Source organism: Notolabrus celidotus, chromosome 21 (assembly GCF_009762535.1).
Source record: "Notolabrus celidotus isolate fNotCel1 chromosome 21, fNotCel1.pri, whole genome shotgun sequence".
Lineage (NCBI taxonomy): Eukaryota > Metazoa > Chordata > Actinopteri > Labriformes > Labridae > Notolabrus > Notolabrus celidotus.
This window is the reverse complement of record NC_048292.1, coordinates 27283175-27310728: the sequence shown is the minus strand read 5'-3', so window position 1 is coordinate 27310728 and position 27554 is coordinate 27283175. Positions and strand designations below refer to the sequence as shown.

The window sequence follows — 27554 nt, the reverse complement described above, 5'->3', positions numbered from 1 at the left end:
AATAAATGTGTGTTTATATATGCATATGTGTATATATATGTTAGTATATACAGTATATGTGTATATATTTATGTTAGTATATACAGCATATGTGTATATATGTATATATTTATATGTGTATATATATGTTAGTGTATACAGCATATGTGTATATACTGTATGTAGCTATACGTGTATATATGTATATATGCATATATTTATATGTGTATATATATGTTAGTACATACAGCATGTGTATATACTGTATGTAGCTATATGTGTATATATGTATATATATTTATATGTGTATGTATATGTATATACATATACATATACATACTGTATATATCTCTAATGATTTCGCAGATCTTCTTCAGGCATCATCAAGTCAACATCACAACATGAGACAAATGGTTCAAAACACAAGTGCTTTCATCACACAGGTGATTGTGTGTTGAATGATTTAGAACCAACTTGCTCTCAAGCCTGACCAATCAGAAGCAGAGCAGGACAACACTGTCTAATACTCCCGGAATCAAATCCATCAAAAGCTAAGCCAGATATGTCACCAGTCACACAACTAAGAGTGAGCCACAAAAAAACCCAGAAGACAAAGCTAGAATAATGTAGGAGCGTTAAGGTTTACTCTCTAAGCAGAGGATGTTGGTGTTACATTTGGCGTTAGCACCCACCCACTGTCCCTTCCTCATGTGTGTAAGTTGGTATGTGTGTGCTAATGTCCATGATGTCATCCAGTATGGTCTTGTTTTCCTCACATGCAAGAGATGTGTTTGTGTGTGCGTGTAAAAAGTGTATTGAGTTAAACCAAAGTCCATTGTGGATAACTTGTCCTAAGTTGACCCCAAGTTGATAAAGTTCATGAGAGATGCGTGTGCAGGTTGTTCTCCTTTGGAATGCTGCCTAGCTCTGTGGCTTTGAAGGTGCTTAGACAGCTAGTTAAATGTGTCTGTTAATAAAGGATAGATATTATGGGGGCTTTCCAAATTCTTTATTGGGAAGATTGAGCCAGACAGAAAATGTCAAAGTAAGAATACATGAGTTCAAACGGGAGAGCAGAGAGCGAAGCTTGTACTGCAGCCTCTGAACCCGTCGTCAGTCATTGTCAAACATTGCTTAATGATACTCAATCATCAATCAGTCAGTCTTTATTTATGTTGCGCAACAAACTTTATATCAAGACGCTTTATAAAAAGAGCAGGTCTAGACAATATTCCTTTATATACTAACTTCATTATACTAGTATGGCCACCATTATCAATCAATCAATCAATATTTATTTGTATACTGACAGCACTTGATATTATCTCATCTTAATCCACTATGAGCATTGTACTTAACAGGCAGAAACCTTGAGCAGAACCAGGGTTGGGGTTGAGGTAGGATCCCAGTGTGTCAGTGTGCCAGCTCCTCTGGCAGTTTAACCCTATAGCAGCATAACTAAGAGCTGGTCCAAGCCTGATCCAGCTCTAACTAGAAGCTTAGTTAGAGTTAGAGACGGTTTGCTGATCAGTGAGAGAGCCTGAGGTAGATTAGCAAGGATCAGAATCCTGTTATCTCTACAGAGTTTGTTCACACATGCTGTATCGGTGCACATACATATATCATGACCAAACATCAAACCAACACAGAAACAGAAGAATCAATTACTGGTTGATGCATCAATCAATCAATCAATCAATCAATCAATCAATCAATCAATCAATCAATCAATCAATCAATCAATCAATCAATCAATCAATCAATCAATCAATCAATCAATCAATCAGTCAGTCTTTATTTGTATAGCGCCAAATTACAACAACAATATCTCAAGATGCTTTTACAAACAGAGCAGGTCTAGACCACTCTATGTTATTAACCAAGACCCAACATCAAGACAGGATGAGGATGATCAAGTCCCTTCTTACTGACAGGACTCGATCTTATTTCATCTTAATCTAATCTAATTTATCTTAATCTAGCTAATTTCAGCAGCAAGGAAAAACTTCCTTTAACAGGCAGAAACCTCGAGCAGAACCAGACTCATGTTAGACAGCCGTCTGCCTCCACCGAGTTGGGGTTGGAAAGAGGGATTGAGGAGATTAAGAGAGAGATGATAGTGATGAGAAGGATAGTAGCAGTAGTAGTAGTAGTAGTAGTAGTAGTAGTAGTAGTAGTAGTAGTAGTAGTAGCTGTTGCCGCTGGAGTATTGAACGTCCACAGCAGCAGGACGTCTACGGCAGAAATCCAGAGGAACCTACAAGACAAGGGAGCTCAGGGACTCCAGAAATGTCTATGGTTAGTAACTTTAATGGGACAGGGAGTCTTAAAGTAAGTAGTGAGGTAGGATCCCAGTGTGCCAGTTTAGCAGTGTAAGCCTATAGCAGCATAACTCAGAGCTGGTCCAAGCCTGATCCAGCTCTAACTATAAGCTTTATCAAAAAGGAAAGTTTGAAGCCTACTCTTAAAAGTAGAGAGGGTGTCTGCCTCCCGGACCCTGACTGGTAGATGATTCCAACGGAGAGGGGCCTGATAACTGAAGGCTCTACCTCCCATACTACTTTTTGAGACTTTAGGAAAAACAAGCAGGCCTGCATGTTGGGAGCGTAGTGTTCTAGAGGAGTAATAGGGCACTATGATTAGCATTGAGCGACTTCCAGACGAGACTTCTCTTTCCCCGTCGCTCTTTCCTTTTTAGTCTGAAACATAAACACCATCATTTTGGTCCTCACCCAGAGCAGTGCCCATTGGTCTAGTTCATGTCGATGTTAGTCCAGCAGTAGACTCTGAGTTATTCAGAGTCTTCACCCCGGCTTACTTCAGCAGTGTGAGCCCAAAATAGAAACCTGTTTTCTCGTTATTTATTAACAAAGAAAGGGTCTGTGCTGTGTTCTGCCATCTTTTGCTCTTCACACAGACTGTTTTTTCCTGCTTACACCAACGCCTGCTGATACACGATTGGTCAACTGCTCAGACTACATACATACTTCAGAGACAAAACACTATATATGCTTAAGCAGACCCCTGAGGAAAGATTCTAGTATGTAGAATCTGTAGATAGAGATAACCCTCCATAGACCATTAGATGTCGTTATCACTGTCTCCATAATTTAAGTCATTATTCAAGAATCTGAATCCGAGATGAGGCCTCATTCCACTTTCATATCAGGCCGCTTAATCTTCCCTTGTGATGATCCTTCTCTTCTAGAACATGAAGTCTTCACAAATGTATTTATGCCCATTTTGGCTGAACTTTATTGGTTTGCCCACACTATATCACTAGTTACAGCGACTATCATATTCAACCTAGTGTTTTTCAAGCATGAAATGAGGAGCCATGAAATCTCTCACCCCTAAATAAGGGGTCTGAATATAACCTGGACCTATAAATGGACACAAGCTTGCAGTCAGTATGTGCAGCGAGTACTTGCAGGTCGTTAGTTATGTGATGCATATTTGTTTTGGCTCATGCTGTTTATATTTGACAAGGGTTTGTATTTTGTTACTCCTTTTTCAAACTCTGAAGTTGTCTGTGCTTTGGGGTGTGGATTTTATGTCACACCCATACTTCAGCTTTCTTTTCACGCCGGTTGAGTATTTCATTTCTCTCATTGTGGGAATTAGCATATTAGCAATTAGCATAAAAATGCTGATGACTGAAGCTGGTGTCCAAAGGAGGTGGACCCTTGATACTGCCTACTTTTACCAAACACTCACCCCTCATGAAATCCTCAATGGTTGCTCAGAGACCCAGGACCTTTAGACCTGAACCAGGATCTGATACAAATGACCAATTCAGTAACATCTTTTTCAGTCATCCACAGATTTTCTATCTTTTAGGCGTTTTTCAACTGCAGGAACTTTACCCCAGAACTAGGGACTTTACCCCTGAACTACGTGTGTTTCAACCGGAGGAACCAGGGTCTAAATTTAGTTCAGGGGTAGATCATCTCCCCCTGAAAAGCCCCTGCTTGGGGGGTAGTACTTTTCAAAGGTCCTTGGACATTCGGTTGAACCTAACGGTTTTTGTGGAGTTAACACAGTTGTTGAAACTAAGAGGGAGATCCTGGGAATGCACACTAGTTTAGTTTTTTATTAAGATTTCAAAATATTATTTAATATCATTTTTTTTCTCCATACGTCACTGGCCTTGACTTCAGCCCGCTGTCGAAACGCAGACAACAAGGGGGGCACAGGAACCCTTCAGTTCAGGAGAAAGTAGTTCTGGGGGCTAAAAGACCCCGGAACTCTTGGTCAAAATGCACCTTTTGATCTACCTTTTGCTTCCTTCTTAACATCAAGCCCATTTGATCCTACTGAAAATGTCAAACTTCAAAAGTGTATCTGAGAATTTTTTTAGAAAGCTATGTCTTTATCTTAACAGCTGAACACAGTGATTCTCAGTAAATGTAACACACCAGAAAGTGAATGACTCATTTGTTCGGGACTATATTGGGGTGTAGATTGATGTATTTGAGGTGTATTTGGGATCAACTATCAGAAGTCTACACAGTGTGTTCATCCCAATGGAGGCCCATGTCACCAATGGCAATAGTGTTAGATGTGTTTTTAATTCTTTTTGACAAGATTGAAGAGGTGCCAGTCATATCAGACTTGAGGCAACATTTTAAAATGGGGTGAAACATTGTTGGCTTTGATCTTTTCATGGCATTTGGTGTTAGAAAATGTTTGACAGTATCAGGGGCGGCTGAGGCACATTGATAGAGTTGGTTGACTCTCAACCAGAACCCTTGGGTAAGAAACTAACCCTTAATTGCTCCTAGTGGCATAACCAGCAGTTTATTTATGCATGTGTATTGGATCAATTAGCCCTAGTGGTCATTGTAGAAGCCTCTAGCATCAGTGGATTGATGTGTGTGTGAATGGGTTACTGTGACATGCAGTGTGAAAGCACTTTGAGTTGTTTCAAGACCAGAAAAATCAACCAATCAATCTTTATTTGTACAGCACCAAATCACAACAACAATTTCACAGGATGCTTTCACAAACAGAGCAGGACTAGACAGTACTCTAATTATTAACAGAAAAACATACATCAAGACAGGATAAGATCCAGTCCCCTCTTACAGACAGGACTCAGTCTGATCTCATCTTAATCCATCATGAGCATTGCACCTCTCAGTATGTAGCTAGTTACAGTGGCAAGGACAAATTTCCTGCCTCTCTTCCTAAAATCCACCACCATCTCCGTATTCTTCCCCACATTGATGCAGAGATTGTTAAATTTGCACCAGTCCTAAAGGTCTTTCACCTCCTTCCTGTACAAAGACTCATTGTTGTTGGAGATCAGTCCAACCATAGTTATGAGAACTGTGTCCTTAAAACAGTTTCCTATCCACATTTGCACCATTAATAATTTTGCATTCCAAGGTAACTATGTTTCTAATAACTTGCACCTTTGTGTCTCCTCAGAAACCTGCTGGACATGGACACTTTCTCCAAATCAGACCCATGTAAGATTATTTGAACAAGTTTGTTTTGTTAGAACATTTGTAAATTGAATTTTTTAACATTTTTTGTTCATTAAATTTTCTGAGCTACCCAACAGAAGGTACAGAAAGATGGACGTACTTCTGGATTTTACTGTTAGAGTAGAAGCAATTGCATGACGCTTTTGAAATGAATATTAGGGTTGCTGGTGGCCTGGTGGTCAAAGCACCCCACATACAGAGACTATAGTCCTTGTTGCAGAGGTCGCCGTCTATCTTTTGCTATCTTATCATAAAGGATCAAAGGCCCAAAAATATAACTTCTCTTTTAACTTTTTTTATTGAGTTTCCCATAGATTTAATCATGATACATTTTTCTTGCAGCATACATTGCTGGTAAACACATACAACCCCCCCCCCCACCCTATCCCACCCTATCCCACACCATCCCACCCCTTCCCACCCAAGCCCTCCCTTCAACCCCACATCCCAGATTTTACATAATGTGTAAGTAAGCACGAGGGGAAATAAGATAATTCATTAGTAAAAATATAAATAACAATAATGAATAAGTAAACACACACACACACACAAATAATAATAATAAATAAATAATAATAATAGTAGTCAAGAAATTGGAAAAGGAAGAGAAAATAAAATAAATAAGAAATAAATAAAAATAAATAGTAGCATCCATTCTTCTACTCTGCTATTGTTCATTTCTTATTTAGAGGGACTTGTAGGCTGTCATAATATTTTAAAAAGGGGGTCCATGTCTTACTAAAATTGTGTAAGGAACCATTTAAGGTATATTTTATTTTTTCAAGTTTAAGAAAATACATGGTATCTGTAATCCATCTGGTGAAGCTGGGTGGTGATTGTGCTTTCCAGGAAAGAAGTATAAGACGCCGGGCTATTAAGGATGTGAACGCTATTATTTCATGAGCCTTTCCTTTAAGTAAAAGGATCTCATGGCTATATCCAAATATAGTGCACATAGGATTTGGAGTAATATCAATTTGGAACATATTGGTATATGCACCAAAAATGTCTGACCAAAATGTTCTAAGTCTCGGACAGGACCAGAACATGTGCGTATGGTCTGCAGGTTGGCCTCGACAGCGAGGACACAAGGGGTCTGTATTAGGGGATATGGTCGCCAGCCTTGCCCTGGTCAAGTGTACCCTCAGCACAACCTTGAGCTGTATCAGACGGTGTCTAGCACAGGGGGAGGAGGTATTTATTCATTTAAGCACAGCCTACCATTGTTTAGTTGTCATTTCTATACAGAGATCAGTTTCCCAAAGTCTCTTGGTATCTTGAAGTGAATGAGGAACACAATTATTTGTTCTGATATACAGGGCAGAAATAAGATGTTTGCTATGTGGGGATAGTGACAGAATATGATCAGTTGTGTTATTTGCTGGGAGATTAGGGAAGGAGGTGCCAAAAATATAACTTCAAGAAAAAAAAAAAAAGAAAGAAAGAAATATCACATGAGCACATTTAAAAGTTATTTCCCAGGTTTAAAAATAATTTGATTTTCTTGATATCTGAATATAATATTAGGAAGCCTTCTGGTTAAGGACCCAACAAAACAGACACACACTAAGACTTAGCAAAATATACTATGTCAGCACATTTATTAGAGCAGGGGGGGGAAAAATGACTCAAGACGATGATGGTGACAGTGATGGGCAGGATGATGAGGATGACAGTGATTAACACGATGATGATAAAGAGCAGAAAGGAACTCCGGCTCAACCCATACATTTAGATGTGCTCTTGTGCTGAGTAGCACTTGTGATTATGCTGAGCAACGCAACTTTGATCTCCTTATATGAACTGGAATAATGAGGGAAAATAGTAAAGGGATAAATGAAGGAGGAGAAAGGAGAATGTCTGAAAAGGGCAGTGATTCAGAAGGAAAACCAAGGTTCTGAGGAACGGCTCTTTATGACAAATGCCATTGGCGACATAAGCAGCAGGTCAGTTAAGGATACAGTGTTCTATGTGGCTGTTTCATCTGACCCCACAATGTTGTGTATTTGATCAAGGCCCCAAAGTGAATGTATTTGATATCAGTCAATAAATCTTTATTGGTATCGCACCAAATCACAACAAACGTTATCTTAAGACGCTTTTACAAACAGAGCAGGTCTAGACCACTCTATGTTAAATTATAAACAGAGACCCAACACCAAGACAGGGTAAGATCCAGTCCCCTCTTCCTGACAGGACTCAGTCTGATCTCATCTTAATCCACCAGTATTTAGCTAGTTACAGCAGCAAGGAAAAACTTCCTTTTTCACAGACAGAAACCTTGAGCAGAACCAGATTCATGTTTGACAGCCATCTGCCTCGACCAAGTTGGGGTTGGAAAGAGGGATAGAGGAGAATAAGAGAGAGAGAGAGATGATAGTGATGAGACGAGTAGTAGTAGCTGTTGTCGTTGGCGTCCGGCACGTCCGTATCAGCTGGATGCTGGAACGTCCACAGCAGCAGGCTGTCGACAACAGCGACTCAGAGGAATCCACGAGACAAGGGAGCTCAGGGACTCCAGAAAGGTCTATGTCTAGTCACTTTAGTGGGAGGGAGAGTGAGTTAGGATCCCAGTGTGCCAGTTTCCCTGTCAGTCTAAGCCTATAGCAGCAAAACTAGGAGCTAGTCCAACCTGATCCAGCTCTAACTATAAGCTTTATCAGACACAATAACATTGTAGTATCAGTTAGGTAGTTGAGTAACTCACAATGTAGATCAGTGGGGTTAGATGTAGAAAAACAAATGTTCTGAGGGTTGGTTGGATAATAGCTTAGCAAGGGACTGACATGTTCAGTTTTCTCTGACATGTAGTGGAGAATACGTTAGGGTTGTATGAAATATGAATTCTGGAATATAGTGCCTGATATATGATCTTTTGAATTGACATAGTTAATTCCCTCCCGAGAGCTCACTAAGAATGAACTAAAAAAAATTTACAAACCAAAGTAGTCATATAACACAGATATCTGAAAGAAAATCAAAGGACTTGAGAAATGAAGTGTATGATGAGTTTGGGTTGGCAATTTCCCATTTGGTGAATTTCTTTGTTTATTGAAATTGTATAATGGTCTGAAATGATGTTATCCATCAGGAACTAGAACATCTGTGTTTGGGCTTCATGAATAAAACCGTTCTTTGATGTTTTCACTCTAATTGGGGCACTTTTTTTTTTTTTTGTCATATTTGCTGGGATCAAATAAATACCACTCAAGATGTTTTTTTCTTCTTTGCTTTTTGTGAATGGGAGTGAATTTCCCTTAAATATCCTTGTATTCGCCAGTTCAGATGTTAGAGAAGAAGAATCCTACTTTACAATGGCGTTTTACTTTTTAAGGGGAAGGCTAGAACAACTGTAATCAGTATAGATGTGGTTTATAGCATGCAGACCTAATGACATTGGGTTTAATGGTGTCTCTGTTCTTCACAGTATGTGTTCTCTACACACAAGGGCTTGGCAACAAGGAGTGGAGAGAGGTAAGAAGAATTTCCCCTCAAAACAAACTTTTATCAGTAAACCAAATTTAGATATGCAGTATAATGTTCCAGTCAGTTTTAGAAACTGTTAGTCATATGTTAGTCATTGAATGTTGAGAATTGTTTTGAAATTGTCAGTTTTGGTGAATCAATCAATCACTGAGTCAATCAATCAATCTTTATTTGTATAGTGCTAAATCACTACAACTGTTACCTCAGGACGTTTTTACAAACAGAGCAGGTCTAGACCACTCTATGTTCAATTATTAACAAAGACCCAACACCAAGACCGGATATGATCCAGTCCACTATTCCTGACAGGACTCGATCTTATCTCATCTTATCCACCATTAGCATTACACCTCTCAGTATTTAGCTAGTTACAGCGGAGAGGACAAACTTCCTTTAACAGGCAGAAACCTCCAGCAGAACCAGACTCATGTTAGACACACATCTGCCTTGACCAAGTTGAGATTGTAAAGAGGGATAGAGAGAGAGAGAGAGAGAGAGAGAGAGAGAGAGAGAGAGAGAGAGAGAGAGAGAGAGAGAGAGAGAGAGATGATAGTGATGATAGTGATGATAGATGGATGATAGTGATGATAGATGGATGATAGTGATGATAGATGGATGATAGTGATGATAGATGGATGATAGTGATGATAGATGGATGATAGATGGATGATAGTGATGATAGATGGATGATAGTGATGATAGATGGATGATAGTGATGATAGTTGGATGATAGATGGATGATAGTGATGATAGATGGATGATAGTGATGATAGATGGATGATAGTGATGATAGATGGATGATAGTGATGATAGATGGATGATAGTGATGATAGATGGATGATAGTGATGATAGATGGATGATAGATGGATGATAGTGATGATAGATGGATGATAGTGATGATAGATGGATGATAGTGATGATAGATGGATGATAGATGGATGATAGTGATGATAGATGGATGATAGTGATGATAGATGGATGATAGTGATGATAGATGGATGATAGATGGATGATAGTGATGATAGATGGATGATAGTGATGATAGATGGATGATAGTGATGATAGATGGATGATAGTGATGATAGATGGATGATAGTGATGATAGATGGATGATAGTGATGATAGATGGATAGTAGTAGAAGTAGTAGTAGCTATTGCCACTGGAGTCTGGAACGTGAGAGAGAGAGAGAGAGAGACAGAGAACGAGAGAGATAGAGAGAACGAGAGAGAGAGAGAGAGAGAGAGAGAACGAGAGAGAGAGACAGAGACCGAGAGAGAGAGAGAGAACGAGAGAGAGAGAGAGAGAGAGAGAGAGAGAGAGAGAGAGATAGAGAGAGAGAGAGAGAGAGAGATGATAGTGATGATAGTGATGATAGATGGATGATAGTGATGATAGATGGATGATAGTGATGATAGATGGATGATAGTGATGATAGATGGATGATAGATGGATGATAGTGATGATAGATGGATGATGGATGATAGTGATGATAGATGGATGATAGTGATGATAGATGGATGATAGTGATGATAGTTGGATGATAGATGGATGATAGTGATGATAGATGGATGATAGTGATGATAGATGGATGATAGTGATGATAGATGGATGATAGTGATGATAGATGGATGATAGTGATGATAGATGGATGATAGTGATGATAGATGGATAGTAGTAGAAGTAGTAGTAGCTATTGCCACTGGAGTCTGGAACGTCCGCAGCAGCAGGACGTCTACGGCAGTGACTCAGAGGAATCTACGAGACAAGGGAGCTCAGGGACTCCAGAAAGGTCTATGGTTAGTAACTTTAATGGGACAGGGAGAGTTAAAGTGAGTGATGGGGGGGGGGTAAGATAGATAGGATCCCAGTGTGTCAGTTCCCCCAGCAGTCTAAAGGCTGATTTATACTTCTGCGTTGAATTGACGGCGTACCCTACGCCGGGGGTCCGCGTAGCTCCCGTAGCTACGCCGAGGCCTACACAGGTAGCTGACGTGCACCTCCTCCAAAGTGTAACTACCCGTAGGGCCGACGCGGACCACAAGCCCTGTGATTGGTCGGCTCGGCGGCTTTGTCTTTCCCGCATTTACAGCACTTCCGGGATCCCGGACATCGGCCGCACATCGGCCGTGTATTTCATCTCCTCCTCTCTATTCTTCATGTAATCATGTCTGTATGATAAACAGCAACATGTATCAGATGTAGATTAACAGAACACGCTCTGAATCTCTGTGGAAAAGTAAACAGAGATCGTAGCGGGACCGGAAGGAGGAGACCGGCTATTAGAGAGACCACACTGCCCTCTAGCGTTTAGGAGGAGAATTGCAGCGCAACACAGAGACACCGACGCACAAGTATGTGGTGCTCATGTCCACGTCAGCCACTGCTGCGTAGGGGAGACGCAGAAGTATGAATCAGCCTTAAGCCTAGAGCAGCATAACTAAGAGCTGGTCCAAGCCTGATCCAGCTCTAACTATAAGCTTTATCAAAAAGGAAAGTTTGAAGCCTACTCTTAAAAGTAGAGAGGGGGTCTGCCTCCTGGACCCTGACTGGTAGATGATTCCAAAGGAGAGGTGCCTGATAACTGAAGGTTCTACCTCCCATACTATTTTTAGAGACTTTAGGTAGGCCCAGCAGGCCTGCATGTTGGGAGCGTAGTGTTCTAGAGGGGTAATAGGACAGTATGAGCTCTTTAAGATATGAAGGTGTCTGAGCATTAAGAGCTTTGTAGGTGTGAAGAAGGATTTTAAATTCTGATCCAAAACCATGATGAGCTAATCATGATAAGAAACCCTGCTTTGTTTGCGTTTTGTAAACCAGCTGCTACTGCTTCTCAGTGAGCATGTGTGCACCCATGTATGACTTTACTTCTCTCTCCAGTGTGTTTCACAATAATGAATATTCATGAATGCAAATACAAGTTTCATAGCCTGAGTCACTAACAATTACTCATAGTTGTGAGCAGCCTGTCACCTGTATGCATTATTTAAATGCTATGTTAAATGCCAAGTGGGGAGCTACTTAACCTCCATTGATTTGCTACTTCAACCACTTTGCATTCATTACACTAAAGATGTTCTTTTTTTAAGCTCCTCCTACACTGACATGTCTTGATTATACAGTTGCTGGTGATCAGTTATTCTTATAAGTCACCCAACAAAGAGCTTTAAAATAAAATGTGATCTTATACAGATCAAAATTAGAAGACTGTTTGGCTGAATAAATAATGTAAACTACAATATCTTTTTCACATCAACTTGGACATCCACACAATTTATGTAGACCTGTCTGTTTTTAGTGCAAGAAATGTACTAATAATAAAGTATTTTGCTTAACAGTGTATCCAAATCTCTTCTTCTGTCTAGTTTGGGAGGACGGAGGTGATTGACAACACGCTAAACCCAGACTTTGTGGTGAAATTTATTTTGGACTACTTCTTTGAAGAGCGACAGAACCTCCGGTTTGACTTGTAAGTAATGCCTTCCTTTAGAAAGCTTCTTTCTCATTTCAATTAGTGAAATACAAAAACACATGGAATTACATACATCATTAAAGAGGCTCTGGGTCTTGATAACAAAATGAGAAGTTATTTATGTCAAATATAGATGTTTTTAAGACCTGTCACCTCTAATGCAGTTGTAATACAACACAGGTTTCTGATCAATCTTTATTTACTGCTCTACTTTAATCGTCATAAATGATAGAAGGTCAATTGGGTGTGCAACTTGATTAATGTCTATTCATGCCAACTGTTAGGAGTGATGGGTATCTTTAGTCCTCTCTTTTTCCTTTCCTTTTCTGTTTATTTTGACTGGTTCGCATGTGGGAAATGGGGATTGGGTTCAGTTGTGTCACTGGTTTGTCCGACACTTTAAAACAAACCCTTTTCCTGTGGTACACCCCATGTTATTTATTCATTCATTCATTCATTCATTCATTCATTCATTTATTTATTTATTTATTTATTTATTTATTTATTTATTTATTTATTTATTTATTTATTTATTTATTCATTCAGTCATTCATTCATTCATTTATTTTATTGTATTTTTTTTAATTTTTTAATTATTAATTATTTATTTGTTATTATTATGTTATAATAATTATATTATAAGCTTAATTTTCTTTTATTATTTAGTTATTTGTTTTCATGTTTTCATTATGTTGAATGTGACCTGAAGTACCAAACCCTGATGTTATACACTCTGGTACAGTAGGTGGTGGTATGCAGCATAACAATTTGGTTTGCAATCCACCATTAAAATGAGAAAAAAAGAAGAAGAGGTATGACCCATTACAGTCTATGGTGCGCCCCAATAAGGTGCTTGGTCAACTTTAAATTACGTCACATGATTGCGGGGATTTGCCGCAGCTGGGTTGTGATCAAGCTGCAACCTCCAGTCTCAAAATATGAAGCCCATGCGGAAGTGTTATAAACTGCAGTTCATGGAGCGTCCACTTGAGGCTGGCTGCAGAAACACCCAAAACCACATACACACCCATTAAAAAAGACGATCTTTGCAGCATTAATAAACATGTTTACAGCCTGGTTCAAATAACAGCTTGGCTCTATGTAGCTAATTTCTCCATGGGCACACACTGTATGGGGGGTGAATTTTTTGAGAACATGATGGTTCAGAAGATATTAAGATTACAAGTTTTGGGACATGACTGACTTGACTCCTGGATGGGAACACATAGCTGTTGGCTAGGAGGCTCAAACCCCGCAATTTTACGTCACACTTTGCCTGGTTGAGTTTTGCATTTCCAATATGGCTGCCGCCGCCGATTGGCTTCAAAACAGCGCTCAGGAACAGATGGGTGACGTCACGGATACTGCGTCCATTATTTATACAATCTATGGTTGTGATGAAGTTTCTTTTTAGTGACTGGTAACCTAAAGTTTCACTCACCTGCTCCGCTCGTTGCTATCGTTACAAAGATATTCGTAGCTTGCCGATGTAGCATGCTAACCGTAGCTAACGGTTTTACCTCACCTTATGGTCTATGGTGTCAACAAGCCGAAGCAAAATGTGCTGGAACTCTTTTCCGTGGATTGATTTGACATGACGTGTGATCAGTTTGTCTCTGATGTTGCTCATATTAGTGAGATTTAATAACCGTTGTCAAGGGGTTTTGACCAATCAGAATCAAGCATCTTACAAAACCAGAGGATCAGTAAGAGAGCCAGGTAATATATGAAAGTAATGGCTTCATATAGCTTCAAAACAAACATCAATGCAACTGTGATGATTAGTCTGAAGACAGGAACTTGAAAACAGCTCTATTCTTATTGATAGCAACCATGCACTTCTTTCTATCATTTTAGCTAAAGTAACTCCAACTAAGTAAAGTTGGATCTTTGCATGACTCATTTCTACCTGTAGGTATTTGTCTCATACTTGTTTCCTTTGGAAGATGCTGTCAGGAGACATCTGTCTTTAGATTTATTAAGCCGCCAGACTGCATGTAGGTGAGGGGGTTTTCTTTCTTAATTTGCTCTCAGATCACATTTCTCATTGAATTACAGGGGGGATTTTAGAGGCTTTATTTTATTAGATGGAGACTAATTATATCATAATCTATAAACCAGAGAGCCATACCAACAAACCAAATGGGACCTGAGAGTTGGACTCTGTGAGGGGAAGTTCGTTTTTCTCAGTGTTTTGTGTGTGTGTGTGTGTGTGTGTGTGTGTGTGTGTGTGTGTGTGTGTGTGTACGCGGGCGAGAGAGGAGGGTAGCATCTTCAGCAAGACAGAGACAGTCTAATTTCTTTGTTCATCAATACAGATGATGATTTGCATATGGTGCTTAGGGATTTTTGCATTATTATTCACAGCAAGTTGCACATTAGTCCAAATGTAATTACTTCTATATTTGCTGTTAAGTGCTGAAACAGAGCATATCAACACTAAAATTAATTGTCTTGTTAATAACTGTCCCTTTTTGCTCCAAGTTGTTTCGTCACATTACATTAGGGCTGGGTGACAATTCCATAACGATAGTTATCTTGGTGTAATTTTTCTTAATATGAATATAGCTAAGGGGCGATAAAAATGTAATATATTAAATCCTGTAATTACATCCCCCAATGGCTGGAAAGAGAGGGGGCGCTAATGTGCCTTAAACACTAGTTGTTTCCAATGATTAGACAGAAGAAGAAGAAGAAGAAGAAGAAGAAGAAGAAGAAGAAGAAGAAGAAGAAGAAGAAGAAGAAGAAGAAGAAAAGGCATTGAACAGCCAATCATGTCGCAGGGTTAGAAGTAGGCGGGGCTTAAAGACATTTGGAGCGGAATATAAACACAGCTGAAGTGAGGGACAGCAACACTGAAGAAAACTTAAAACCTAGCAGCTCAAAGCAGAGTCGTTAGTCTGACACTGAATCGACTCTGTGTTAACTATTAACTTCATACACTTCATTAAATATACTTTCAGGATGTGGGTAAAGGAAGAGCACAGAGACGACTTCTGCTGTGCATTTCTAACACGCTTAAAATCCACCACGACTGTACAGTAGTACAACTGAACACTGAATAACCATGATGCATTCACTGCACTGTGGGAAACAACATCACTCCCCATTAACCCTTCATAATCTTAAGTTGCACTACTCTAATCAATACTCTACTAAACTGATACACAGTACACAATTTGACATGTTTTTGTTGTAAATTTAAACTGAATCATGCAAATTATCTCAAGATGAGAAAAATAAGAATCTACAAACTAAAACTTCACAAAAATCTCATCTTACATTAAAGACCTGCTTCCTGTTAGCACCGTCAGAAATGATGGATTCAAGAAGCTGATCAGAAAACTAAATCCAGATACAAGATAACAAACTTTCTGGTTTCTTCAACTTTCACTCAGGACCAAAAATCTGCCTTTACATTTAAATGAAAGAATAATTTAATATTTATCGTGATAATAATTGAAATCAACTGACATGGTAAATGGACTTGTACTTGTATAGCGCTTTTCCAGTCTGTCTGACCACTCAAAGTGCTTTTACACACTACTCGTCACATTCACCCATTCATACCCATTCACTCACTGATGGTAGAGGCTGCTACAGTAAGGGACCATCAGTGTTAGCTAATCTCATTCGTACACATTCACACACCTTTGAACAACAGCGGGAGCAATTTGGGGTTCAGTGTCTTGCTCAAGGACACTTCGACATGTGACTGCCGTAGCTGGGATCGAACTGCCAACCTTCTGATTGATAGACGACCATTAATATCTTCTTAACCGTCGCATTCTAAAAAAATTCACCCTTGTACGGTGTGTGCCGATAGAGAAATTAGCTATGTAGAGCCAAGCCGTTTTTTTTTACCAGGCTGTAAACATGTTTATTTCTGCTGCAAAGATCGTCTTCTTTGAATGGGTGTGTATGTGGTTTCCTGTGTTTCTGCAGCCAGCCTCAAGCGGATACTCCATGAATTGCAGTTGAGAACACTTCTGCATGGGCTTCATATTTTGAGCCCGGAGGCTGCCGCTTGGCAATAAGGGAAAATGAAACTGATGAATGTGTCGTGTGTACATTACCACATGCTGTTTGTGGTCCTGGAGACTGTGCATGTGTGTGCCTGTGTGTGCCTGTGTGTGCCTGTGTGTGCCTGTGTGTGCCTGTGTGTGCCTGTGTGTGCCTGTGTGTGCCTGTGTGTGCCTGTGTGTGCCTGTGTGTGCCTGTGTGTGCCTGTGTGGCTATATGCAGGGTTTAGCGATGGTAACCATAACAACTGGGGTCCCAGGGGAGGGTGGGTGTGATATAGGAGTGGACAGATTCCCTTGAGGGAAAGAGGAGCATTTAACCTTTCCTATCCACTATGCCTGCTCCACTCATGAACCCAGCCATGTGACAAAATATACATTATCACACATTAATTGACAAGTACAAACCTGTTACCTCTTTCCCTTCAATATGCAAATAAAGATATATGAAGGACTTGTGGATTTGAGTATCAGCGTTCTGGCTTGTTTTTAATGTGGGTGTATGTGTGATGTTGCCACTAATGTCCAGTTTGTACTTGAATGTGAGAGAAACAAGTGTGTTTGCATGTGTGTGTTCTCTGCTTATGGATCTTCTTGCTACTTCTAAACACCAAACAGACGTTCATAGCTGGCATACCTATCTGGGAGTAACAAAGTCTCAGTTAGTAGCAGATGAAAGAAAGGTGTCTTCTTCGCGTCCATGAAGAAGATGGGATCTGTTGGGAATAATGTAACAGAGCATTATGAACAAGCCTGAATATGTACAACAATGTATCTATGTTTATTCCCCGGCTTTCTAACTGATCTCCCAGTATGTAAGATGCTTGATTCTGATTGGTCAAAACCCCTTGACAATGGTTATTAACTTTCACTAATAGGAGCAACGACAGAGGCAAACTGATCACACGTCATGTCAAATCAATCTGCAGAAAAGAGTTCTGGCACATTCAGCTTCTGCTTGTTGACACCATAGACCGTAGCGTGTGGTAAAACTCTTAGCTTCCGTTCGCATCGAAACAATGTGGCTAAAACGCTAGTTTCAGTTAGCAAAACCTTCGCGTCTGGGTCTTGCGGGGTTCCCACATGTCCTGGAAAACCTGGAAAACCTGGAAAACAGTTGACCAGTTTTCCAGTACTGGAAAACACCTGGAAAATATGAGCAAAAGTAAAATGTCCTGGAAAATCATGTATTGTCCTGGAAAATGATTCCTTTTTTTTTTTTTTTTTTTCTCTTGTCTGCATATATATTTCTGGTTCGTGTCATGTTTGTCACAAACTGTCAAATATTAATGCAATTTATTCTTGCAGCAAAAGAAAAGAAAGAAAACCTTTTTCTTCTGTGCTTGTGACTGTGTGCATGCAACCATCACCATCCCTCTTAGAACTCTGGCCTATCTTTTATTGACAGCTAATATCATGATCTGTCAAAGAGGGCGTGCACACCTAGGTGGACCAAAAAAAAATAAGAGAAAGTGAAAGAAAGATTACATAAGGATATACAAAGGGACAGGGAAAGAGAAGGAGAGAGAGACCTAACACACTTAGATGGAGAGGGACCATCTCACCATGACGCCAAAACCACCGTGCGGTGATACTAATGATTAAGCAACCCTTAGAGTCCACAATCATTACTGAAGCTTGGGGCCCAAGCTGTGTTCTATTTGTGTAACAAGACCACCACTGGTGCAGATGATACCACTTGGGTCAGATCAGCCGAGTGGTCCGTCCCGGCACCCGGGCCGCGAGAGCAGTCAGGCCGGAGGACCCAACGCGCTGCAGGAGACCAAGTCCAGGGGACAAGCCAAGGACCCAGACCGGAAGCAAACAGGTACCGCCGGTGCACCCAGGGTGACCCCCAGGTCACCCAGCAGGAGGAAAGGGGGGCGAGGTGGGAGAGGCCCCGCAGCCCCCCCAAGGAACACCTCCACAACACTGCCCCCACAGCCCCCCAAGACAGAGCCATAGGAGCCACCAAGGCCGAGGGGGCCCAGCACCAGGAGCAGACAGCCAGGCAGCCGGGCAGGACCCGGACCACAGCCAGCCAACCGACAGCCAGAGTGGGGGGAGGGCGGAGGGGGCAGGGCCAATCCCCCCCGCCCCCCCCCCCCCCCCAGCCGGTCCGACCACTCCCCCAGCCACGCCCCGCGACCGAGGGACCAGGCCGTGGGGGCATGGAGGGACACCCCAATGGCTGCCGTAGTAACACCCCCCCAGCTGCGCGCCACCCCACCCCCCCAAGAGGACCGCGAGGGAACCATCGGGAAACCCGGCCCCGAGGGCGACCGCGGACCAGGCCCCCGCAGCGGAGGGGACAGCAGAGGGACGGAGGGTGACGGGGACACCAGCAACCCACCCAGCCCTGATGGGCCCCCAATGAGTAGGGCTGAGCCATACACTAAGGCCCCGCCACACCTGATCTGTGTTTGTGTGATATAATTTGAATTTTATTATTTATTTTTTTTGTATGTATGTTTGCTAGTGAGGTGGATTAAAATAGGGGGGGCAGGAAGGGAGGCGGGAGAGAGGGGGGGGGAATTATTCCAACATGACTGCGTGCGACCTGACAATTAAAAAACACATCCCCATTCATTAAAAGTTGAGTGATCACTGTACTGGAAAAGACAGCGACACAGACCGGTCGGGCTGCATGACTTTTTTCACATCTTTTCCCCCTCACTTGGTCATAATCATGCATTCACAGAAAACGGGGGTAGACTATATTGTTTATGTTTTGTTGTAAATTCACCTTGTGGAGTGCTCTTTTGATTCAAAGAGTCCTATATTTAAGTTAAAGAGTGAGCAGCGGAGTCGGGGGTCTGTGACTCACAACTTTCCCTGCAGGCTGAGAGCTCAATTACCGTACTGTAGCTAGTAGGAGTGCAAACTCCTGACAGTGAAAACAAACGGAACAAAAAGAGCGACACAGCTGCTCAGAAACTGCATGTTGTTGACATCGCTGATCATAACAGACACCGCTATGCAGGAAGACAGTCTATACTTGTTTAAATCTCTGAGAGAGTTCAAAGCTTCACTGAAAATGTCCTGGAAAATGATCTCTGGAAAATGATCTCTGGAAAATGATCTCTGGAAAATGATCTCTGGAAAATGATCTCTGGAAAAGAGTGGGAACCCTGTCTTGTCTCACCCTGTTGGCATTCTATTTCCCATAGCTACCTGCTAACCATACATTATCCCTTACTTATGCCTGGCACACATTACATAACAAAAGACAGATCGCACAAGATCTCTCTCTTCTGATCTTATAGTGTGTGGTGTGCACTACTGAGCGCACACCACACACTAACTCCTTCTTCAGCAGAGTATCAGGTTCTTCACGCTCAATATTCCAAATCTCATGTAGTAAAACGTGACTTTGGTGTAAAGAAACATGGCGGACCAACAGGAAGAAGCAATGATCATTGTTTTCGGCCTCTTACTTTCCAAAAACACACACAAAAAAGAAAAATGATTATGGAAAAAGTCATGGAGACGGTGGGAATGTGGGCTGTATGCGTTACAGTGCGAGTCGTATTCATTACAGCGGTGAGTTTTCACCGGCGCCATGCTTTTGTGTGTTTTGAGTCAGCTTGCATCTTGACTGGCTTTTGCTCTGGTACACATGACATACCACACTGTGCGTGCTCGGCTCCTCTCGGAGCATCCCACACACTACAGGATTTAATATTAAACATGTTCATTACTTACGATCTCTCCTTCTGAGGCCTTCCGAGCGGCTCCGACCGGACAGAATCACTCTGAACACACTGCACACAGTCACAGGAACATCACACACCATGTCGTTTGCAAACATCAGACAATCAGGCCTTTGCTGACTCTGATCGTAAGGAGGAGATCGGGACAAAAATCAGCCTGATTATCTTGTAGTGTGTACCCACCTTAAGTCAACCCCATTTTATACAGGGAGCATGTGTGCTGCTTTTTGTCATTGTCACGGGTTTGCTCCGTCTGACTTTGCGTGCCCTGCTACACAAACACATGTTTGAAGCGTAGCGCCAGCTTAGAGCAGGCAGGATCAGCTGGGTCCAGTATAGAGAGAACCACATACAAACAACAGGTCACAGAGCCTTTCTGTGGTTGAATTTCTGCTCATTTGGATGGTATTCCATTACTTTTGTGCTTTAATCATTGCTGAGTATGCTGCAGAAATATAATTTAGCTTTTGCTGGTTTAGATGAGTTTAATATTTATTATTCTGCTCTACTTTGTTGTTAGCTTCTGACAAAGTTATCATCTTAAAGTCCTGTTGTAGTCGACCTGGGTCTCAGATATGTGGATGTTTGTAGCTGTTAACAATTACATCCATAATTGATGAGTATTTCTGATCTAAACCATCTTTAAATGGTCTTGAGTCAGTATATGGTGTTTTATTTTGAAATTGGCGCATGTTGCATTCGGTCCTAGTGCCTGACTTCCTGTCCAGGTCAATCTTCTCTGTTCAGCTTGACACATGCTGGGCGCGGGCGCAATCGAAAATAGACTCAATGAGTATCTTTAGCAGAGCTGCGCCCGGGATAGCTCCCGAGACAGAGCTGAGACGCACTGCGGGGCTCCCTGTGTACCCTGTGTTGACTAGAGTGGGAACGTATTGGCTGCACAGTTGGCGGCGCAGACGTAACTCGATGCAGTGCATCCTGTATACATTTGGGGTTTAAATCAGCGATGTAATATTATCATGTTTATCAGAATCAGAATCAGAATCAGCTTTAGTGTCGTTGTACAAGTGCAATGAAATTTCGTCTGACTTCTCTCCATTTAAAGATAAGAATTGAACAAGAATATATATAGGACAGAAATGTTCATCAAAGATGACAGCTTGGCCATAATTCTCCTGTCAGCCACCACCTCCACAGGGTCCAGGACTGAGCTGGCCTTCTTCACCAGTGTGTTCAGTCTTGCTCTCCTGTATCCTGTCCGCCCACAGCAGGTTTAATCCTTCCAATGTAGCGTTCGTGTCCGGTGTTAGCTCTGTTAGCATGATGCTACTCTGCCAGTATTCCCTCTGGTGCTGGGTTAGCTCGTCCACCTTATCATAGATAGATCTTACATTCCACATAACGGTGGGTGGAAGGACAGGTCCATGTCGTCTTTTCTTAGCTTGCACCTCAATACCAGCACGTCGTCCTTGCATCCTTCTCCTCAGCTCGCAGGGAACATGGGGCCTAGCATCGTTTAGCATCAACATGCTATGGGCTATTATGCGACCATGGTTACAAAGGATCTCCGGACACACACAGGAACAAAAATAGTAAAAACACCACTGCAAACGGAGCCAGTTTGGTGTCTATGGCCAACAAATGAGTCATTAAAAGTCATGACAGGCTCCAAATACAAAGAGAATTAAACACATATGAAAAAAAGGTTGAAAAAAGAACAACGAAGAGAGAGCTGCTGCAACAAGCAGCCACTCAAGCGGCGCTAAGCAACAAGGATCTAAGCATTGGATCAATCAATCAGTCTTTATTTATATAGTGCCAAATCAAAAAAAGAGCTTAACAAACAGAGCAGCTCTAGACAGTACTCTATGTTATATTCAAGCTGTAAATCCTGTCACCAAGTGGCAAACTCTGGTTTTTAAATATGAAATCAATACCTTAATGCTAAATACTGCAGTTCCACAAGTGTCCACTTGAAGCTGGGAGCAAATGCCGAAGAAGTCCCCTTTGAACTCATTAAAATGCAATTTTTTGGAGCAAAACGACAAAAGTTAACAGCCTAGTTAAATATGGGTTTGGTCTGATTAGCTCATTTATTTATTCATACACAATGTACAGGGGGGGGGGTATTTTTCTTTTACAGTAAATCCGTTTTAAAGATATAAAGACAAAGAGTTCTGCATAGTCTATGATTCTGACTCTTGAACATGCAGGCTACATTTTGTAATCTTGTAAAATTACCAAATTGCTCAGCATTTCATGGCCAAAATTGCACCCAGCTTGCAGCAATCCTTACATGGGTAATATGACCTGAGTTGTGAAATGACCTAAAATTGCTGAGTGAATGGTTTGTGTGATTGCCTCTCGTTCTTTCAGATAGGCTTTTCATTCAAGGAGGCTTACTGGACAATTTGTCTCTCTTAAAGATCTGTATAGACGACAGACCTGCAGGGAAATGGAGCAATAATGGCTGGAAACATATCCGAAAAGACACTCATTTTTCTTTTTGTTACAAGGCAAAAAATCTTGTTTCACTTCTATTGCTCTCTTGTGTAATAAAAAGCCTAGAGTTCAAGTGTCTTAGTCCAAGGAGTGTTAGTTATATGTTGGAACAAGGTGAGCCTGTGATAAGGTGAAAGGAAATACCCAGAGCCTCTGGTGATGTTAAACTATTAGGCTCTAATACTGATTTACAACATCTATGATCCCCGTTGTGTCCCCAGCTGAGCTCCTGTCAACCTCCATCACTTTCTAATGCACTGACTCTTCTTGTTCCTTTTTATCCAACAGGTATGATGTTGATTCAAATAGTGCCAACCTTTCCAAACATGTGAGTACCAAAGCTTGTATCGCTTACATTTGTTACCAAGCACACTTCACAGCAATTCTGTTTCATTTGTATTTTTGCTGTTTCCATCCCATGGAGGTGAGTGTTTGTGTGAGGAGGACTCATGTCCTCATTATTACATCCCATTAGCCTCTTTTCAGCCACTTAACAGTAATCTGGTCATTACAGTGAGTGTGTTCATCATGTACTGCAAAAGCAAATTCCCTACACATACTGTGGATAATCTGCAAATTAAATAAATGCTTATTTAACTGGTCCACGCTGCTTGCATTGATAAGCATTACCATGATTAGGGACAACACTCAATTAACTTGGTCTTTGTCGCCAAACAATAGGAGCCGTGTCTTTCGGGATTGTGGCTCAAAACAGTCCATTGTAGCTTTCAGCATGTAGTGTTTTTAAACTTGTAAAGTTGTTAATGAATCTATAAATGAACCTTTAGTGTATTAGGTGTATGTATCTGTCATGCTTAGGCTTAATGATTGAAGTTTCTATTTCCATTGTGTTATTTGTTGGAACTGGTTTGGGGCTTTTATTGTGAAGGCAGGGTTTGGGGTAGAGAAGGCACCAAGAAGGTCAGTTCAGTCAGACAACTCACGTTTATTTAAGATAAAGTTTATTGCAGCATACAGTATTGTGTTTAGCGTATGGGCTCCGGACCTCATTACTCAGCATAGATTATTTAAATGCAACATTTAGGAGCAATGAGATAGGACTAACCCTCTCGGAGCCCGCAGGTGGATGCCGGGGAGGAGGTGGGTACAAAGTTTGCACACAGCACTGAGCAGGACAGCAGGAGCACTTGCAAAGCAGAGGCAGAGGCAGAGACGGGGAGACTTGCAGCTTAAATAGACCGCCAATGAGAGGATGTTGAGATCAGCTGATAGGGAGGGTGATGACGTGTCAGTATGAATGAGCGCAGCTCGAGTTGTCTGCCTGAACTAGCTTGCAGGCGGCGCTCCATTTATAGCGTCCCGCTAGAAGATGGGAATATGTTCTTGTTTTTATTGTCTTGGTTTGGTGGTGGTGTTTAATGTGCTGATGCTTTATTCCCTTTCATTGTCAAAAAGTGTGTAAACGTGGTAGCTGCTCACAGCTAACTTCTCCCAGCCCTTTGTGAGCTGAGTTCACTAGACCGGCCTCATTTTGTGTTCACTTTGTTTCTTGCGTTATTCAGTCCCTCCAGGAAGTTGCGATTTCGCGATCGCAACTATCAACGCAAATTCAACCAATCAGCGCGATTTTTTCGCGGCCCTGCAATTTTTTACAATCAGCACAACTTTCCCGCAAATCTGACCAATTACCTCAATCTCAGCCCCTGCACGTCATCGGTTTTGTCATCAATTTGACTTCCTTGGAACATAAACATAAGTCCTCACTTGATCGGCACTTTTCAACAACAAAACACGCACAGAGAACGGGTGAAAAGAGAGAGGACAGCAGGCAGGGCAAGTGACCATGACAACGTTATTATTTATAGATTGAGGGGCTCAGTGTTAGCTTGGTCTCTACCTGCAGCAGGTGTGCTTTATGAACCAGCTCTCCTCACCTCCATGCATCTGTCTCATCTTCATTGAGGATTTTTACCCCCGGTGTGCGTTAGTGACAAAGACACAACCGGGGGACGTCTGTTTACTATTTGATGTTTGACGTTGTTGCCGTGGTTACCGTAAAAAGCTCTGCATCTGCAGCTTGATTTAATCCAGTTTGGTGAAACATCAGACACATTCAGTAAGTTTCGATCAACTCATAGTCATCAAAGATGCAGATTCATTTCAGAGTGCCGTGAACTGACTGTGCATCAGTCGCTGCGAGGTGCATTCAGGGACCGTCGTAAATGTGCAATACAGTCCTTTCATGGCATTTTTCTGTGAATCAAGAGAATCAAAATACATTCATTTAAGACTCAATTTGGAGAGGTAAATAATATGTGGAAGTTTTAATTAGGAGTGGCAGAATCTGATTCCATGTTAACATTAATATTACGGTATATTATCAGACAAATAACTCTGCTGACGGGCAATTAAAAATCATGGAATCATTATTACTCTGATCTGTACCGCTGCACTTTGCTGTCTGGACTTAGTTTTCTGGCTCTTTTGTAATGATCCAGCTCTCAGATGTAGCGGTCTTTTGATTATGTCTTTGGCGTGGGAGGATTTATTTCTAGACACAAGTTTATGTCTTGATATTTGTCGACTGTTCATGTCCACAGATACTGTAGTCTAATAGGCATGGGCTGACTCTCTGTGATATCTGAGATATGTGCAACTGCCAGTGAATTAGAAGAAGTAATAATTAGCAGTGTGGTAGAAGTTTCTATTCTACTCATAAACTCTGTGTTCCATCAGCTAATATTTATAACTTTGGTGTTGTAGCCAGAGTTCTCTGTATTCAGTTGTTCTTAGCCACTACCTGAAAGAGAATGAGTGTGTTCTGTATATTAGTGATCTATGTGCACTTACTTCAAGCTACCTTGGCTTGACTTTTCTTGTCCCAGTCTGCCTGTGAGCAAAGCAGCAGACAGCCACAGTTCAGCCTCCAGGCAACACACTCCAGCTCTCGACTCAAATTCAAATTCAAATTTGCTTTATTGGCATGAACAAAGAAATGTTATTGCCAAAGCACACAAATTCATACAATACATTATATATATTCACAACACACTACACTCACCATATATACATTAATCACACACCATATTCATTACATATTATATTCATCACATACATATCAACCATATATTACATACATTACATATTCTATACGCATTAATGAACAATTACCCATACAGCATATCTCAATGTCCTCACCCGATGCGGCACGCTCACAAAACTGACTCTTTATCAGTGTTTGTGCTTGGGTGTCTGTCCAAACCGGTCCGTCCACATTTCATAAAGCAAGGAGGCACGGTTACCAGACCTCCTAGATTATGTCAGTTGTGTCATAAACAAATGGGAAGACGAGTCAGGTTTTAGAAGAAACAGAAAGAGATGGGAAATTGGTGGCATGAGAATTTAAAGAGGATTATGTTGTATATTAGAATGCTTTAACATAAAAGAAAAGGTTTTCCTTTTGAAATTTGCATCTTTAACGGTTTCTGATTTAAGGATAATTCTCAATGATAAACCAACACTTGTGCATTTTTTGTTTTCTAACTAAGAGATAATGTATAGTTAGCAGATAGTTAATGCGAAATAAGATCCCATATCTCCCCGTTAACCATACATTATCCCGCTTAAAACCCCCCTACTGACTTAAAATACAATCACTGTGTCAAAAAACATTGATTAAAAGGTCATTTTATTGATTTAAATGTATTTATCAAACAGTTTTTAAAAATAGTCCCCGTGATTCGACTGCAGTTAGCGTTCCATGTCAATGGTTTCTAATCTAAATCTGGATTTAACATGAAACTGTCCTCATTCAGCTCTCCTTCTTCTCTGAGCTCTGCAATTCCAAAGTGCTAATATCCATGTTAGCATGCTAACCGATACTAGTTTCACCTCACAGTTCGGTCTATGGTTTCAACAAGCAGAAGCAAAATGTGCCTGAACTCTTGGTGCCTTCAAATGGGGTCATGTTTACAGTGTTCACGAAAAATGGCCAAATTAACGCCCCCCCTCTCATCGTATTCACAACAACAGAAGTCGAAATGTTCTGAAAGCATTAAGTTCACCAGTTGTGACGTGTCTGACAACTACAGAAATGGCCGAGCCCATAGACTCCAGTTTCACTGAAATACATTCTGTTATTATGGAACTGATCAGGTCTGTAGTTAGGGGAGCGAAATTATCTAACGTTAGTCAGAGCAAAGCTTGTACAACGTGATATGATTAACGTTAGCCATGTACGGGCCCAAGAGGAGTTCCTTGTTCCTCTGCACGGCATTTCAGCACATATATAAAATGTAATATTAGCAGTTCCACTAAAAAGCAAGGAGGGGGGGTGCTGGTGGCCTAGCGGTCTAAGCGCCCCACATATAGAGGCTATAGTCCTCGTCGCAGAGGTTGCCGGTTCGATTCCCGGCTGGTCGACCATCTCCTGCATGTCTTCCCCCCTCTCTGCTCCCCACATTTCCTGTCTCTCTTCACTATCCTATCAAATAAAGGCAAAAAGCCCCAAAAATATAACTTTAAAAAGCGAGGAGGACAAGGATCAAACTTTTGGCCTTTTTGTAGCCATTGCCTAGTAACGGTTTTACCACTTGAACGCTGAGCCACCAAGGGAGAGGTTCCGGTGGCTGGTGGTGAGGCTTCCAGCAGTGTGACTGCCCCCTGGTGGCTGGCTGCAGTATAGGTAAAAAAATCTGTCTCCCCCATTCATTTGAATGGGGGAGCAGTCAAACTTTAAGAAATAAATACACGTGGTACGAATGTTTCTCACATCCGTATGCTGTGGTGATATGTAGTTAGTATTTGACTGTTTTGTGTCCAAGGCCTCTTTTTCCTGAAAAGTTTCTTTTTCGTTAGTTATTAGAGTTTAAAAAACGGGGTTTTACTTCCTGTTTCCTTTGATTCACAGCCGCCGTAGAGAGAAACTTCAAAGGACACACAGCGTCTTGTGACGTCACGCTGTAGGG

At 41.3% G+C, this 27554-nt stretch overlaps 1 protein-coding gene across 1 annotated transcript in view; it reads left to right on the top strand.

Moving 5' to 3' along the window:
- LOC117804668 (copine-8) overlaps positions 1-27554 on the top strand; it is a 150617-nt gene that overhangs the window by 54056 nt on the left and 69007 nt on the right. The window contains exons 2-5 of the mRNA XM_034672966.1: positions 5413-5453; positions 8899-8945; positions 12322-12425; positions 22915-22954. Coding sequence (XP_034528857.1) covers positions 5413-5453; positions 8899-8945; positions 12322-12425; positions 22915-22954 — 232 coding nt within the window. The remainder of the gene's footprint in view (positions 1-5412; positions 5454-8898; positions 8946-12321; positions 12426-22914; positions 22955-27554) is intronic.